General features: G+C 52.0%; 1 protein-coding gene across 1 annotated transcript in view; it reads right to left on the reverse strand.

The window, feature by feature from the left end:
* Positions 1-6,486, reverse strand: part of Wwtr1 (WW domain containing transcription regulator 1) — a 125,032-nt gene extending 118,546 nt beyond the window's left edge. Inside the window, exon 1 of the mRNA XM_047563552.1 lies at positions 5,444-6,486. Coding sequence (XP_047419508.1) covers positions 5,444-5,874 — 431 coding nt within the window. The 5' untranslated portion in view covers positions 5,875-6,486. The remainder of the gene's footprint in view (positions 1-5,443) is intronic.
* Positions 6,487-14,249: the final 7,763 nt, after the last annotated feature.

Consider the following 14,249-nt stretch of genomic DNA (forward strand, 5'->3'; position numbering starts at 1 on the left):
TATACCACATTTTCTTTATCCATTCATCCATTGAAGGGCATCTAGGTTGGTTCCACAATCTAGCTATTATGAATTGAGCTGTTATAAACATTGATGTGGCTATGTCACTGTAGTATGCTGATTTTAAATCTTTGAGGTATAAACCAAGGAGTGGGATAACTGGGTCAAATGGTGGTTCCATTCCAAGTTTTCTGAGGAATCTCCATATTGCTTTCCATAATGTTTGCACCAATTTGCATTCTCACCAGCAACGTATGAGTGAGCTTTTCCCACATCCTCACCAACACTTACTGTGGCCTGTATTCTTGATAACTGCCATCTGACTGGAGTGAGATGGAATCTGAGAGCAGTCTTGATTTGCATTTCTCTAATTGCTAGAGATGTTGAACATTTTTTCACATGTTTGTTGATCAACTGTATTTCTTCTGTGAAGTGCCTGCTCAGTGACTCAAGAAAGCACTGCCACGGAACAAAAAGATGTGGGGAAGGAACAGCATTCCTGGCCCCGCCACGCACAGTCCCGCCACGGCCACTCTGCAGCCGGCCTCCACGACAGTCACTCCAGAAGGGCACAGAGAGACGCAGAAATGTGCAGAGAAAGGAGACCTGACAGAACAGATGGAGCGCAAAGTCCAGAAAATCCATGAATCATAACAAGGAAAGTAATGCATCGGCTTATTAAAAGGCAATTTGAAATAAAGACATTATTTAATTAAGCCAAATACGAAGGAACTAAAAAGTGAGACGGATATGAAGGACTGAGCAGAGTGAGAAGGAGTCCACCGGCTGTGCTGCCTGCTCCTCTCTGGGTCGTACCCCTGTCCAGCACCTGCGCCAGCCTTAAAGTCTAAAACCCGCTCCTCACACGCAGGCGGTGAGTCATTCACAGAGCTGCAGTCGCACCGGCCGCCTCCGGTTCAACTCTAAGAACCGCTCACCAATAAGAAGGTCACCTTTTGGGCAAAACGCAAGTGCAGGCTATAGGTTCAGGGCCTTGGAACATGAAGGTGTCATGGCCAAAACGTGATTGGTAGAGCTGGTACTGAGGGTCAAAGCCACTCACTGGCAAAGCAGCAAGTCAAGAGAACTGTCCAAAGTGGACCAAGGAGCGACCAAGGTGACCTACCAGACACTTAGATATTTTGAAAATGTTTTGAATTTTTTATTCTTTCACAGTGATGGGGATGAAACCTGGGGCGCTCTGCCACCCAGCTACATCTCCAGCCCTTTTTAATTTTTATTTTGAGACAGGATGCCACTAAGTTGCCCAGGCTGGCCTCAAATTTGCTACTCTCCTGCCTCATCCTCCCTAGTACCTGGGGTTGCAGGTCTTCACCACCACGCCCAGGAAACTTAAGATAGTTTAGATAACAAACTTGGGAGAGGAAGAAGAAAGCTTGTTTAAGGAACTGCATTCTCCCCTTCACATAACAAGCTCAAAGTTGGCAAATCAGAAACAGGACGATAAGCTGGGCGCGGTGGCACAGGCCTGTAACCCCGGGGACGCTGGAGGGTCTCAAGTTTGACCTCAGCGATACCCTGTCTCAAAATAAAAAATAAAAATGGCTCAGTAGTAAAGCACCCTTGCAAAGGTCAATCCGGGTTAAAAAAAAGGAGGCAGGGTAAAAGTATATATCACTAAGAGTTAAGAAGGTGATGATCTAAAAATTCAAGACAGAAACAATCTAAAAATTTAAGATTCCCCTCGGTGAGCCTTGAGGAGGTAAAGGAAACATTGTTTTTAACAAAAGTCCTTCTGTACCCCTGAATTTGTTACCAAGTGTATAATTAATTTTTTTATCATGAATTTCAAATTTGTGAATTTAAAAAATTCATAAATTTACCACAAGTTTCAGGAAAGGCAAAACACTGAATTATTCCTAAAAATCAGGAATAGCAGCCAAATGTCATAGCAGGAATTGTACGGAACAACAGGATAAAATCTTTTTTCTTAAAGAATCATGTTATTCGAATAAAACTCTTCTAGACTGGGCTGTGAGATAAAGATGGGAAAATCTACTGAAGCTAGGTCACTTTTCCACGATTCTTTGGTTTCTGGTTTATGTACAGAAGAATAAGGATCGTATTACAGCAAGAAACTTAAAAAGTTCCGTGTGAGCCAGGTTCAAAGTCGAGGCTTCGAGCTGCTAAGAGCGCAAGGCTTGGGTGCCCCGGTTGGCTCACGAGTTTCAGAGGACAGAAGGGACGAGGCCAGAGTTTTCACAAGTCATGAGTTTGTCTGCTGCTACTGGACACAACAGAAAAGCCGCGGCTGCCCAGGGAAGGGACCCTTCAGGAAGCACCTGAGAGTGTGCACCACATCCTTGTGTTTCCCATAGGTCTGCGCTCACCTGAGAAGGTGGGGAAGGAAGGGGACTGCCTGCCAAGGGGCCAGCAGAGGACAAAGACAGGGCCGTCGGGTCCTCCAGAAAGTGACCCTGCCCTGGCCTCAGTCTTCTGATCAAAAACAAAGAGCAAAAAACAAAAAGCAAAAACTCGTCCTCGTCAGTTCTGAAATCCTTTGATGTCTGATCTATGCGATCTTCAGCTCCCAGCAGAGTCAAGAATAGGACTCTTCTGCTAGCCCATTTCACAGATGAGGGGCCGAGTCATGAACAGCTCACAGGCGATCAAGTCGGGGCAATTACCACCATTTTCAAGCTCCTAGTTTCTTTTTTTTTTTTTTTTTTTTTTTCTTGTTTTAATACCAGGGATTGAAACCTGGGGTGCTTAACTACTGAGCCACATCCCCCATCCGTCCTTTTGATTTTATATTTTTGTTATTTTTTTTTTTTTTTTTAATTTTGAGACAGGGTCTCACTAAGTTGCTGAGGAGATGGTTGAATTGCAGAGGCTGGTCTTGAACTTGTGACTCTCCTGCCTCAGCCTTCTGAGCTGCTGGGATCACAGACATGCACCGCCAGGCCTGGCTCAAACTCCTTCATCTACCAAATGCATTGCCTTTGAGGCTGTGTGACATTTAACATCAACCTTATTCAAACTTTAAATAAAGCTCTGAAAGAAAGAACTTTGGACAGATTGCTTGTTCTGAAAGACTTGATTTCTTAGATTCTCTTCACCCACTAGGCCAAGAACTTTCCAGGGATAGCATTATATCAGGCAGCCACCACTTGTGGGTTGTTGCTGTCCTTGTTTCTTTAGCAGTGATGTCACCGGTGGTCTCTTCAAAGTGAGAAGACCCTCTGCTGCGGGCTGGGGCCTGGTGCTGTGGCAGACGGGCAGGAGGGACCACAGCGACTCTCGCCAAACCCTGAGCTCCACTTTTGCCCTAGATCACAAACAGTCCTGGGTTTCTCTAGTCATTCAGAATACGTGTATAAAAGGAATTCTTGCTGCTGTTGTTATTTTGGGGTCTTTTTTTAATCTAGCTTTCCACAGATATTAGGCATGCCCAGCTGTTTCTTCTTTTTTTCTTTTTTCTTTTCTTTTTTTTCTATTTTTTTGAGGTACCAGAGATTGAATCTACAGATGCTTCACCACTGAGCTACATTCCCAGGCTTTTTTAAATAATTTTTTATTTTGAGACAGGGTCTCAATAAATTTCCCAGGCTGGCCTTGAACTTGTGATCCTCCTGCCTCAACCTCCCAAGTCACTAGGATTAGAGGTGTGTGCTACTGCCCCTAACCCCAGCTCATATTTCATATTTTGAATAATCACATTTATATTGACCATATACCACATAAGTATGTATTCATACAGTTTAAAAATTGTCTGAGACCAAAGAGTTCCCGAATTATCATAAATTACTGAATCTATAGTTATTATTAAGTCCATTTTGACAAATCATAATAAAACAGGCAAAACTGCATTTACCTAAGTGAACTTAATACATGATGCTACCTATTTTGCCTCTGTACATAAAGAGACCAGTGTCATCCTTTGGAACAAAATCGCCTTCAGGAAAATGTCATATTATTATATCACATACTTGACTTCCACCAGTCATAGAAATCAAAGCCCTGGGCAGGTGGCGACACTATGGCCCGGTAACCCGAGAAGATCAGCCGTAAACAAACGGCCATCAGGTCTGCTTCAGGACCTCAGTACTGTACCAACCCCAGAAACCCAAAGGGAAAAAAAAAAAACCTCCTTACGTAAGACGGCAACAACCATGGGAGAGGGAAGGAGTGAGAACTGGTCACCCTGAGTCAAACTCACTGGGGGTGAGTTCCTTAGACCCTCTCACTGCCCTCCAAGAATCAGAGGGTAGTGGCCAAAGAAAAGCTCAACCAAGACTTTAAAACAGCACCGCATGTCTTCATACTTCAAACTTCTCAACACAATTTTTGAACTAAGTCTACTCCACCAAAGAAGCATGGGCTTTAAAGTGAACTCTAAGGCAAGTCTCAGGTGTTTCTCTCGTTGGCAGCAATGCCGGCCAAGTGGGCGGGCTGGCACAGCCTCCAGCCGGGCAGGGATGCCAGGCCCTGCAGCCTGCTAGGGACATTTCAAGTTCCAGCTGGGTTTCTGCTTAGCAAAGTAAAGATTTTAGGGCACCACGATTGAAACAGTCTCCTCTAGTGTTTAAGAATGCATTTTCCAGGTCGGTCTAATCTGAAAATTCAAAGCTGATGTAAAAGTCATTACATCAAAAAGTTGAACCGGCCGCGTGCCAGTTGCTCATGCCTAAAATCCCAGCAAATGGGGAGGCTGAGGCCCAAGTTCCAGGCCAGCCTCAGCATTCAGTAAGGCCCTGAGCAACCTAGCAAGGCCCTGTCTCAAAATAAAACAAAGAGAGCTGGGGACGGAGTTCAAACCCCAGTACACGTACACACACACACACACACACACACAGCTAGAACAATTAAGGGAAGCAGGATGAGAAGGGAGACTCCCCATTGGTTGGTATTTTAGGTTTCCACGTCCGACATCACGAAACTCCTGACCCAATTTCCACACAGTCCTTGCTCCAGCCCACGGCTGCCCCGCAGCCCCGGCTAATTGCAATCACGTCACTGCGCTCTGCGGTCATTACGTCACCACCGGGGCAGTGAGGCCTACCAGGCCCGGTTCACTTTTCCAGCTTCTACCCAGAAACGAGCGACCGCAGACCCTCCGCCCCGACTGCTTGCCCCGCCTGCTCCCTCTCTGTCTCTGTCGCGTCCCTGGGGACGGCTGGGCTGGCCGTCGGCGAAGGCGCAGGGGCTGGGGCCCGGCCGCCTACAGGTTTTATGGGAATCCCGCCCCCAGCTTTTTCCTCCAAAGCGTGGGAGTCTCTGTCCTGAGCCCGGCGGGCATTCCGGGTCCACGGACGCGCTTCCCCTGACCCTTCGCTGCTCCTGGTCCCCGGCCCCTTAGAAGCCCAACTCCCCGGGGCTCGCCCCGCGTCCTGCAGCCGTGCGGTCTCGGAGGCGTCCCTCCCCCCTCCCCACTCACGAGCGCTCGCCGGGCACCGCGGCAGTGCCCGGGTCAGGCACTTACTTGAGGAAGTACGGCTGGCCGGTGGCGGTGAAGGCCATCTCCCAGCCCGGGGGCAGCGGCAGCTCGTCCGTCACGTCGTAGGACTGCTGGCGGAGGTGCGCGTGCTGCTGCGCCCGGCTTCCCGCAGCGCCCGCGCCGGCGCCCAGCTGCAGGGACGCGGGCGAGGAGTGCGAGCGGACGTGCTGGGCGCCGCCGGCCAGCCGCGGCCCGGGGTGGCCGCCCGACGAGTCGGTACTGGACTGGCGCGAGTGCGAGCCCGAGTCAGGCTCCTGGAAGAAGGACTCCGGCAGGACCTTCTTCCGCCACGAGCTGGGCTTGGGGTCCATGACGGAGTTGAAGAGGGCTTCGAGGTCCGTGTCCAGGTCCTGCGCGACGTGGATCACTTGCTGCCCGGGTGGCGGGAGCGGCGGGGGCGCCGAGGACGGATTCATCTTCTGAAGAGCCAGGCGGCTGGGATCAGCCCTTGAGTCCAAGTTGGAGGAGGAGTGGGGACGGGGCGAGGACGAGAGAGGAGACGGGAGGCAGTCAGGTGTCCGTCCTGGGCCAGACGCGCGGCGGCGAGGCGCTGGGGCAGGGGTCCCTCCTGGCCTCCGGAATTATGCAACCTTCTGGAAGCCGAGACGCTGCCGAGGAGGAAGAGGCGCGGGGGAGCAGGCGCAGCTGCACGGGACGCCGCCGGGCCGCTGCGGCAAAGGACGGGTCCTAGCTTCCCAGGAAGGCGGCCCGCAGAGCAGTCAGCCCGGCCCACCGCCCGCGAGCCGGCCCTGCGGGGTGCGGCGGGCGCTCGGCAGGCTCCACCTGGGCGCGCGCCGTCCCGCCGAGCTAGCCGTCGGGCCGAGCCGCTGGGGAGCGTCGGGAGCTGGCGGCCGGAGCCCCGCCCGCGGGCCAATCCCGACAGGACGCGGTGCGGGCAGCCGAGGGCCGGGGTCTCACATCCCCCGAGCCGGCCTCAGGCGCGCGGGGCCGGGCGGCGCGGCGGCAGCAGACAGCGCGGCCGCGGCTGCTCCCAGACTGTCCCATAAACAAAGTTGGAAGCAGACTCCCACCCCCAGGAAAGGGGCGGCCCGAGAGCCGAGCTGCTGAATTATGCATGACCCCCGTCCGGGCGCGGCCCGCCTTCGCCCCGCCTCTTCCTCCTCCGCCCACCCGCTCCAGCCCTGGGCGCGCTGGGCACTTCGGGGTGGGAGCCGCCGCGCGCCCCCCCGCCGCTGCTCCTGGCCGCTGGACCTCTCCCGCCGAGCCCTGCATCTGCATTCCTTTGCGTTTACCACGGACTTGGGGCGGGATCAAAGGGAAAGCGGCCCGAGCCTGTTTAATCAAGGGCTCGTGGAGCGAAACCAAGCCTGCGGTGGCGGGGGGCACGCGGATGCGGGGCCGAGGCCGAGGAAGGGTCCCCTGGGCGCCGCGCCGACCCTCCTGCGGGGCGCGGAGCCTCAGGGCTCCAGGAGGGCTGCACTGACCGCGGTCGTGCCAGAGGTCAGGCCGGGAGACACCAAGAAGGCCAGCCTTTCCACGGGAGGCTGCCTTGCGCTTGTGACCATATTTGGTCTGGTGAGGAGGCATCTTGGCTGCCTGGCCTTGGATTGTCTGCTGGGGCGCAGACGGTGCCCAGAAAGTGCCTCTGTTGCCGCAGATGCAGCGTCGCCACCCGTGGGCCGTAAACAACCTCCGAATCACTCATCAGCCCTTCGTTTCCTCCACCGGTGACGGGCCACCAGGGTGACGAAGAAACCGGATCAAAGCTGGGTGCTGCCTGGGGAGAGCAGTTGCGCCCCCTCCCCCGCAGCATCCGCGCGGGTAGTGGGAGGATCGGAATGTCCCGGACGCCCTCCAGGGAGCCTGGAGCCGGGATGGAACCCAAGCAGGTGGCCGGGAGTAGCGAGGGTGCGCCCGCGACCCGGAAAAGCCGCCCACCCCCCACTGACTGGATAGGGCCGGGGGAGACCCCCGCCTCAGGGGCGGAGGGCTGGCCGGAGAGGCAGCTGCGGGAAGTGGGAGGCGGCCCTGCCCTCCGCAGCAGCTCAGTTCCGTCCCTCCTTGGTCCCTTTTCCATTGCCAGAAAACCAGAGGTGCTGCCAGGTGAGTTCCAGGAAGCCCCGACCCTTCCCACGGATCCCAACAGAGGCCTGTGGAACAAGCCGGCCGGCAGTGTGTGTGCCGCGCCTTGCTCAGCCCTGGGCCCGCTAGGAACTGCTTGTTAAATAGAATGAAACCTTACTAAGTTCAGGCGTTGTGCCTCAACTTTTTTATGAGGGCGAAACAAAGTCAAAATTGAAATCTTAGAGTTGAAGGAAAGTTTAAGGGAAAGACAAGGCCACTCCCTAGTTCTGCCTTGGGAGAGGTAGGATAAGTTGGAGGTCCCTCCCTGAGTGGCTGCCTTTTCTTTCTTTCTTTCTTTCTTTTTTTTTTTTTTTTTTTTTTTTTTTGGTACATGATTGAACCCAGGGACCACGGAGCCACATCCCCAGCCTTTTCTATTTCTTTATTTTGAGACAAGGTGTTGCTAAGTTTCTCAGGGCCTCCCTGTTCTAGAACAGCCATCCTCCTGCCTCCGCCTCCAAAATCGCTGGAATGGCAGGTGTGTGCCATTGTGCTGGGCTGAACATCTGCATCCTGTCCCAAACTGTGCTCCAGATCATCTGCACATGGGCCTGCTGTGTCCCCTTCCCCACAGCCTGGGAAGAAGTAGGGCTGCCTTAGAGGAAGTCGGGCACGTGGATGGACTTCGTGATAAGTAGAACTCGGTCCAGGAGCCTGATGTTTCCCCGCATCCAGTTCTGTGCCCCAGGACTGGCAGTGGTAGAGGGAGACCCACTGTGGTTCACTCCATGGGTCGCAGAATCTTTGCAAACGATCCTCAGAAGACACCACAGTTGCAACGTGGGGAAAGGAGCTATGGAACTTGGACAAGACTGGGACCAAATGGCCACTAATTCAGAAGCTGTGGGGTTGATTTGATGGTGAAAGGAAGGACAGTTGAGACCATCTCTACCCCAGGAATGTCCTCAGCGCTGAAGGAAGCGAGAATCAGGGTGCAGACTGAGTGAGCAGTGAGGTCAGGTTGGGACTGGATGGGCAATGTCATCTTCATTCCTTGCCAAGCTTCAAGAAATAGTGCCGGACACCATGGCACTTGCCTGTGAGCCCAGCTACTCAGGAGGCTGAGGGAGGAGGATCCCAAGTTCCAGGCCAGCCCAGGCAATTTAGCAAGATTAGCTACTTCAGAGTAAATAAATTTACAGGTGTCCTGTGTGTGGCAGGTGCTGCCCATGAGGGGCAGCACGGGGCAGCAGGAAGTATGATTTCTGAAGCAAAATACTTGAGTCACCTCAGGCAAGATACTTAGACTTTCTATTCCTGGGTACCCCTTTGTAAATTAGGGACATCAACAGTAGCCACTCCCAAGAGCATGCTGACTTTACCTGTGGACCTGTGACTCGGAGCACAGGCCTTAAAGTGTCTGGCTGGCCTCCTGCACTGGGCAGCTGACCTAGCCTCCCAAGGGGCCAGTGTTTTCACCTACAATTGGAGAGGGTGTGGTGGTCATCTGGACCATGGTTGCCCTACAATGAACCCTGCTCCCTTTGTTCACACTCTCATGAAGTCCCTTCCGCTTACATCTGGACTGAGCAGGCGCACGCAGCAGTGAAGGTGAACCGGCACCTCCCACCCACACCTTCAGAAGGTGTGGAAGCTTCCAGTTTGCACTGGAAGACCTGAGCCACCAGATTCAGAAGTCCAACCACCCTGCTGGGGAACCACACAAACAAAGGGAAGTCCTAGCATGAGTGGCGGGGGTGATCAGAGATGATCTGAGCTCCACCCCACAAGCGGAGTGCAGACCCAGCTGCAACCACCCCACCAAACAACAGCAGAACTGCAGGGGGCCCAGCCCAGACTGCAGAATCAATCGGCAGCAAGTAAAACGAATACTGCTTTATGCCACCAAATTTGAGGGCAGTTAAATACAGAATGTGCATTCTGAAGATGAAGATTTACTTTTTATTTTCTTGTTGCTGGGGATCGAACACAGGGCCTAGCACAGGCTTTACCACTGAATATGCCCCCAAGGAAAAACAATAAAAAACAGTGCCTCTCGTGGAGACCCAAAGAAAAGATAATAAATTCTATACCCCTGCTTCACAGACAAGGAAACTCTCCCAGAGAGTTTTAAAGTATTTTTCCCAAGTAAATACAATGAAATCATGAAAAAACCCTGGGATTCAGCCCAGTGTTCTTAAACCCAGTGCAGACTGCTTTTTCTGTTGTCCCACCCGGTGTTGAGCCAGGGGCTGGGCCCTGTGTTGCCATTTTAAATCCTATCTCATGGAGAAACTCCACAGTTTTTATAGGATAATCAGTTGAGAGTACGCTCCTGCTGATATGTAAATATCTCTGCATCAGCAAACGCTTTCCACCAGAGCCAGCACCGAGGGCCGAAGCAGGCTCCCCCAAGCCTTCCCCAGGGGCCCCTCCCTCCTCACATCCCAGCACCCCTCAAATCCATCCTTCCTTTCACACTCCCACATCAGGACCTTATCTGGAAATTCCCCCGCAGCTTCCTGACTGGTTTCTCAGCCTCCAGTCTCTGGTCTCTGTCTCCTGTTTTCATGATGTCATTCTCGGGCTCAGGAATTTTTTTGACAACTGCCTGAAAGAATAAAGGTCAAAGCTGTCAATCTAGCACCAAGGTCTCCAGGCAGATTGCCACCTTGGTGTCTTTCTGACTTGCTTCTTGCATGGCCCAACTAGAAAGCCTCCTTCATCCGCTCCTGCCAGGCTGGGGTGCCAGCGTGCAGCCCTGTTCCTTCAAGCCACCTCACGGAAGCCTTCCCTGTCTCTCCCTTCTGTCCCCGAAGTTCTTGCTCTTGTCTTTTTCACTCCCTCATCATGCAATGAAACATAACACTGAATTTATATTGTATTTAACGTTAACCTCAGTATCTCTTGCCTCCCCAGCTGGTCAGTAAAGAGCTGCAGGGACAGAAGCCTCATCTGTGGAGCCACCATTCCATCTTTTTCTTTTCTTCTTTTTTGTACTGGGGATTGACCCCAGGGGTTCTTAACCACTGAGCCACATCCCCAGTCCTTCTTATTTTTTATTTTGAGACAGGGCCTTGCTAAGTGGCTGAGGCTGGCCTTGAGCTTTCATCTTCTGCTTCAACCTCCTGAACCACTGGGATTACAGACGGGGCCACTGCACCCGGCTACCATCCCTTCTCAGGAGCATAATGGTCCTTCCTGGTTGTGCCCATTCCTCTCTCCAGAGACAGGCGCGTCCTCCCAACCGTTTGTAAGATTTCCTCCACTGTTGGCTTCGATTCTGTCTTTACTCATTATTTAACTCTGACAAGATGGCGAGCTCTCTGAGAGCAAATGAAGAGGACTTGGTTTTCCTTTTGGTTTCCCATGCCTAACAAGGTATTCTCCAGGCAGATGTGGTCAGTACAAATGGTGGCACAACCCAATGGCTTTTTTTTTTCTTGGTACCAGGGATTGAACTCAGGAGTGCTTAACCACTGAGCCTTGTATTTTATTAGAGACAGGACCTCGCTAAGTTGCTGAGGCTGGTTTTGAACTTGTGATCCTCCTGCCTCAGCCTCCCTTGATGCTGGGATTACAGGCCTGGCCACCATGCCTGGCTCTTATCCCAACTTTTCATCTGCCATTTTTGCCTCGGGAAAAATGGCAGATTTGCTTTTCTCAGCCTCACACATCACTCCCGCCCCCGGCTGCCTCCTAGATCCCAGTGACAGATTCCAGCCTTGGGAATGGTTAGAAATGTGATGGGACGGCTCAGTTATTAGAGCACTGTGGCCCAGAAGCCCTTGGGGCAGCACCCGCCTGGACTTGCTGAACCAGTATGCAGAAAAGTCCCGAAGTCAGGGCTGGGTCCTCAGCACCCACAGAGCAAAACCGGGAGGCCCTTGAGGAGATGGGTTGAATCTCAAAGTCCAGACTGTTGCCTTATTTCTGTTGCGATATCAAGAACTGACCAGTCCCTGGGGTAGCAAACCTGACCCTGTGTGCTTCTGACTTGCCAGGTCCCGGCATCCAGCACAGTGTCCAGTACTCAGCAAGGTGGTAGAGACGTGACCCAGAGTGAAGGGTGCGGCCGCCCATTTCGAGGGACCCCAGTGCAGGTCTCACTGTCACTCCTCTTGGCCTTTCTCCCACACCCCGCCCGCCCCTACTGGGGTGGGGCCCAGGGGTGCTCCCCCTTTCTACGGTTCATTTTGAGGCAGGTTTCCCTCCTTGCTGAGGCTGGCCTGAAACTTGAGATCCTCCTGCCTCAGTCTCCCGAGTAGCTGCAACTCTAGCTAAGCACCCCGCAGCCGCCATCTGCTGTTCTTAATCGCATCACTGACGTGAGGCGGAGGAAGATGATTGGGACGATGACGATGGATGGGACCAGCCAATGTTATCCACTGCTTCAGTAGATAGCACTGGGCCAAAGAGAGGGATTCCTGAGATCTAGCTTTGCCCAGCTTTGGTACCTTGTGCAAGTTATTTATCCTTTATTATTTTCTTGTGTGTGTGTGTGTGTGTGTGTGTGTGTGTGTGCTGGGGATCAAACCCCCAGGGCACTTTACCCCGGAGCTACATCCCCACATCCCCAGTCCTTTTTATATTTTATTTTGAGACAGGGTCTTGCCAAGTTGTTGAGGATCCCACAGAGTCACTGAGGCTGACCTTGAGCTTGTGATCCTCAGCCTCACAGAGTCACTGAGGCTGACCTTGAGCTTGTGATCCTCAGCCTCACAGAGTCACTGAGGCTGACCTTGAGCTTGTGATCCTCAGCCTCACAGAGTCACTGAGGCTGACCTTGAGCTTGTGATCCTCAGCCTCACAGAGTCACTGAGGCTGACCTTGAGCTTGTGATCCTCAGCCTCACAGAGTCACTGAGGCTGACCTTGAGCTTGTGATCCTCAGCCTCCCGAGTCACTGGATTACAGGTCTGTGCCAGTTCTCTACCACCGTGCCTGGCCACCATTCATCTTTTTGCAGGGGAGGGATCTGGGGAAAATATTTTTATCATTGAAATATTTTCTCATTTTCTCTTTTTTAAATGCTTAACTGTATAACAGTATAGACACTAACAATCAAGCTATATTGCAGAATTACCAACTGTAGCATAATCTGTAATAGGAGAAGATTAGAAATTTCCTGCAAGAATAGCAACTGGGCACAATGGTACACGTGCCTGTTGCCCCAGCTACTCAGGAGGCTGAGACTTGAACCCAGGACTTCAGGACCAGGCTGGGCAACATAGGGAAACCCTGTCTCAAAATTTAAAAAAAGAAAAAGGAAAGGAGGAAAAAACCCTTGAAAATCAAAACAAAACCAAAAAAAGCCCCAAAGAATGACTGACTACATGTAACAGTATGTCCAATGAAGTTGATTGGTTTTTGGTCTTTTTATGGCACTAGGGATTTGGGAATTTAACCCAGGGGCACTTCACCACTGAGCTACATCCCCGCCTATTTTTTGCTTTTGCGTTTTTGGTTTTTGTTCTGTTGGTACCAGAGATTGAACCTAGGGGTGATTAACCACTGACCAGGTCCCCAACCCTTTTCATTTTTATTTTGAGATGGACTTGCTAAGTTGCTTAGGGCCTCACTAAGTTGCTGAGGTTGACTTTGATCTTGAGGTCCTCCTGCCTGAGCCACTGGGACCAGAGGTGTGGGCTACTGCGCCCTGGGCGTGTTTTTTTTGTTTTGTTTTGTTTTTTGGGGGAGGGGGGGAGGCCTTGCTAAATTCCTAAAGCTGACCTTGAATTTGTGATCCTCCTGCCTCAGCCACCACACATATGCCACCACACCTGGTTCCAGTAAAGTTTTTGATAGCTCTCGGAAACTATGAAGGTAATGTAGCAACACAAAAAAAGATACTTTTAAAAATATTTGATGAAAAAATTCAGAAACAAACATCTATGAACACCATAATAATTTTGTCCAAAAACACTGGGAGCCAGGCTGGTGAGGCTCGCCTATGATTCCGGCAACTCGGGAGTGGGTAGGACGATCAAAAGCTGGAAGCCAGCAGGGCAGCTAAGTGAGACCCCATCTCAAAATGAAATTAAAAAGGCTGGGAATGCAGCCCAGTGTGGAGTGCCCCACGTCCAATCCCTAGTACCACACACGCGCACACGGGGAACGTGGGGTCGTGACATAATACCCCACCCCACCCCACCCATCAGTACGTTTCCCTCCATATACTTAGATCTGAATAAATGTGTCACATAATAAAACATCCTTCTTTTTTTTCCCCCAAGACTGACCTCAAATTCCTGAGATCAGGAGAGCCTCCTTCAGCCTCCCAAGTAGATGGGCAAAATGTATGTTTTTTTGCTTTTTGGGGGTTTTCTGGCCATACTAGAGATTGAACCCAGGTGTGCCCTACCACTGAGCTACATCCCCAGCCCTTTTTATTGACTTATTTCTTTTGTAGTTTTGAGACAAGTTCTTGCTAGTTGCCCAAGCTGGCCTCAAACTGATGATCCTCCTGCCTCAGTCTCCCAGTGGTCAGGATTCCTGCACGTGCTGCCCGCCAGGCTAGATTCCTGTTTTTGAAGGTACGTGTACCCAGGAGCAGTCTTTCAGGCTGGCTTGGAAGAGGCGGCCGCCTGATGAAGCACCTGTTGGTTTAGGAAGCCACGACTCCTCCCTCTCCCGGGTCCCGGGTCAGGCTGCACCAGCTGCAGGAGACACTCCCCTCCCGCCCTCTGGTTCTCCCTGTCAGGAGCCCAGAGAGCACAAGCTCTGCCGTTGTCTCTCTGGGCACCGTCCTGACTCCAGGGAGCCCA

This window comes from Sciurus carolinensis, chromosome 9 (genome assembly GCF_902686445.1).
Source record: "Sciurus carolinensis chromosome 9, mSciCar1.2, whole genome shotgun sequence".
Taxonomy (NCBI): Eukaryota; Metazoa; Chordata; class Mammalia; order Rodentia; family Sciuridae; genus Sciurus; species Sciurus carolinensis.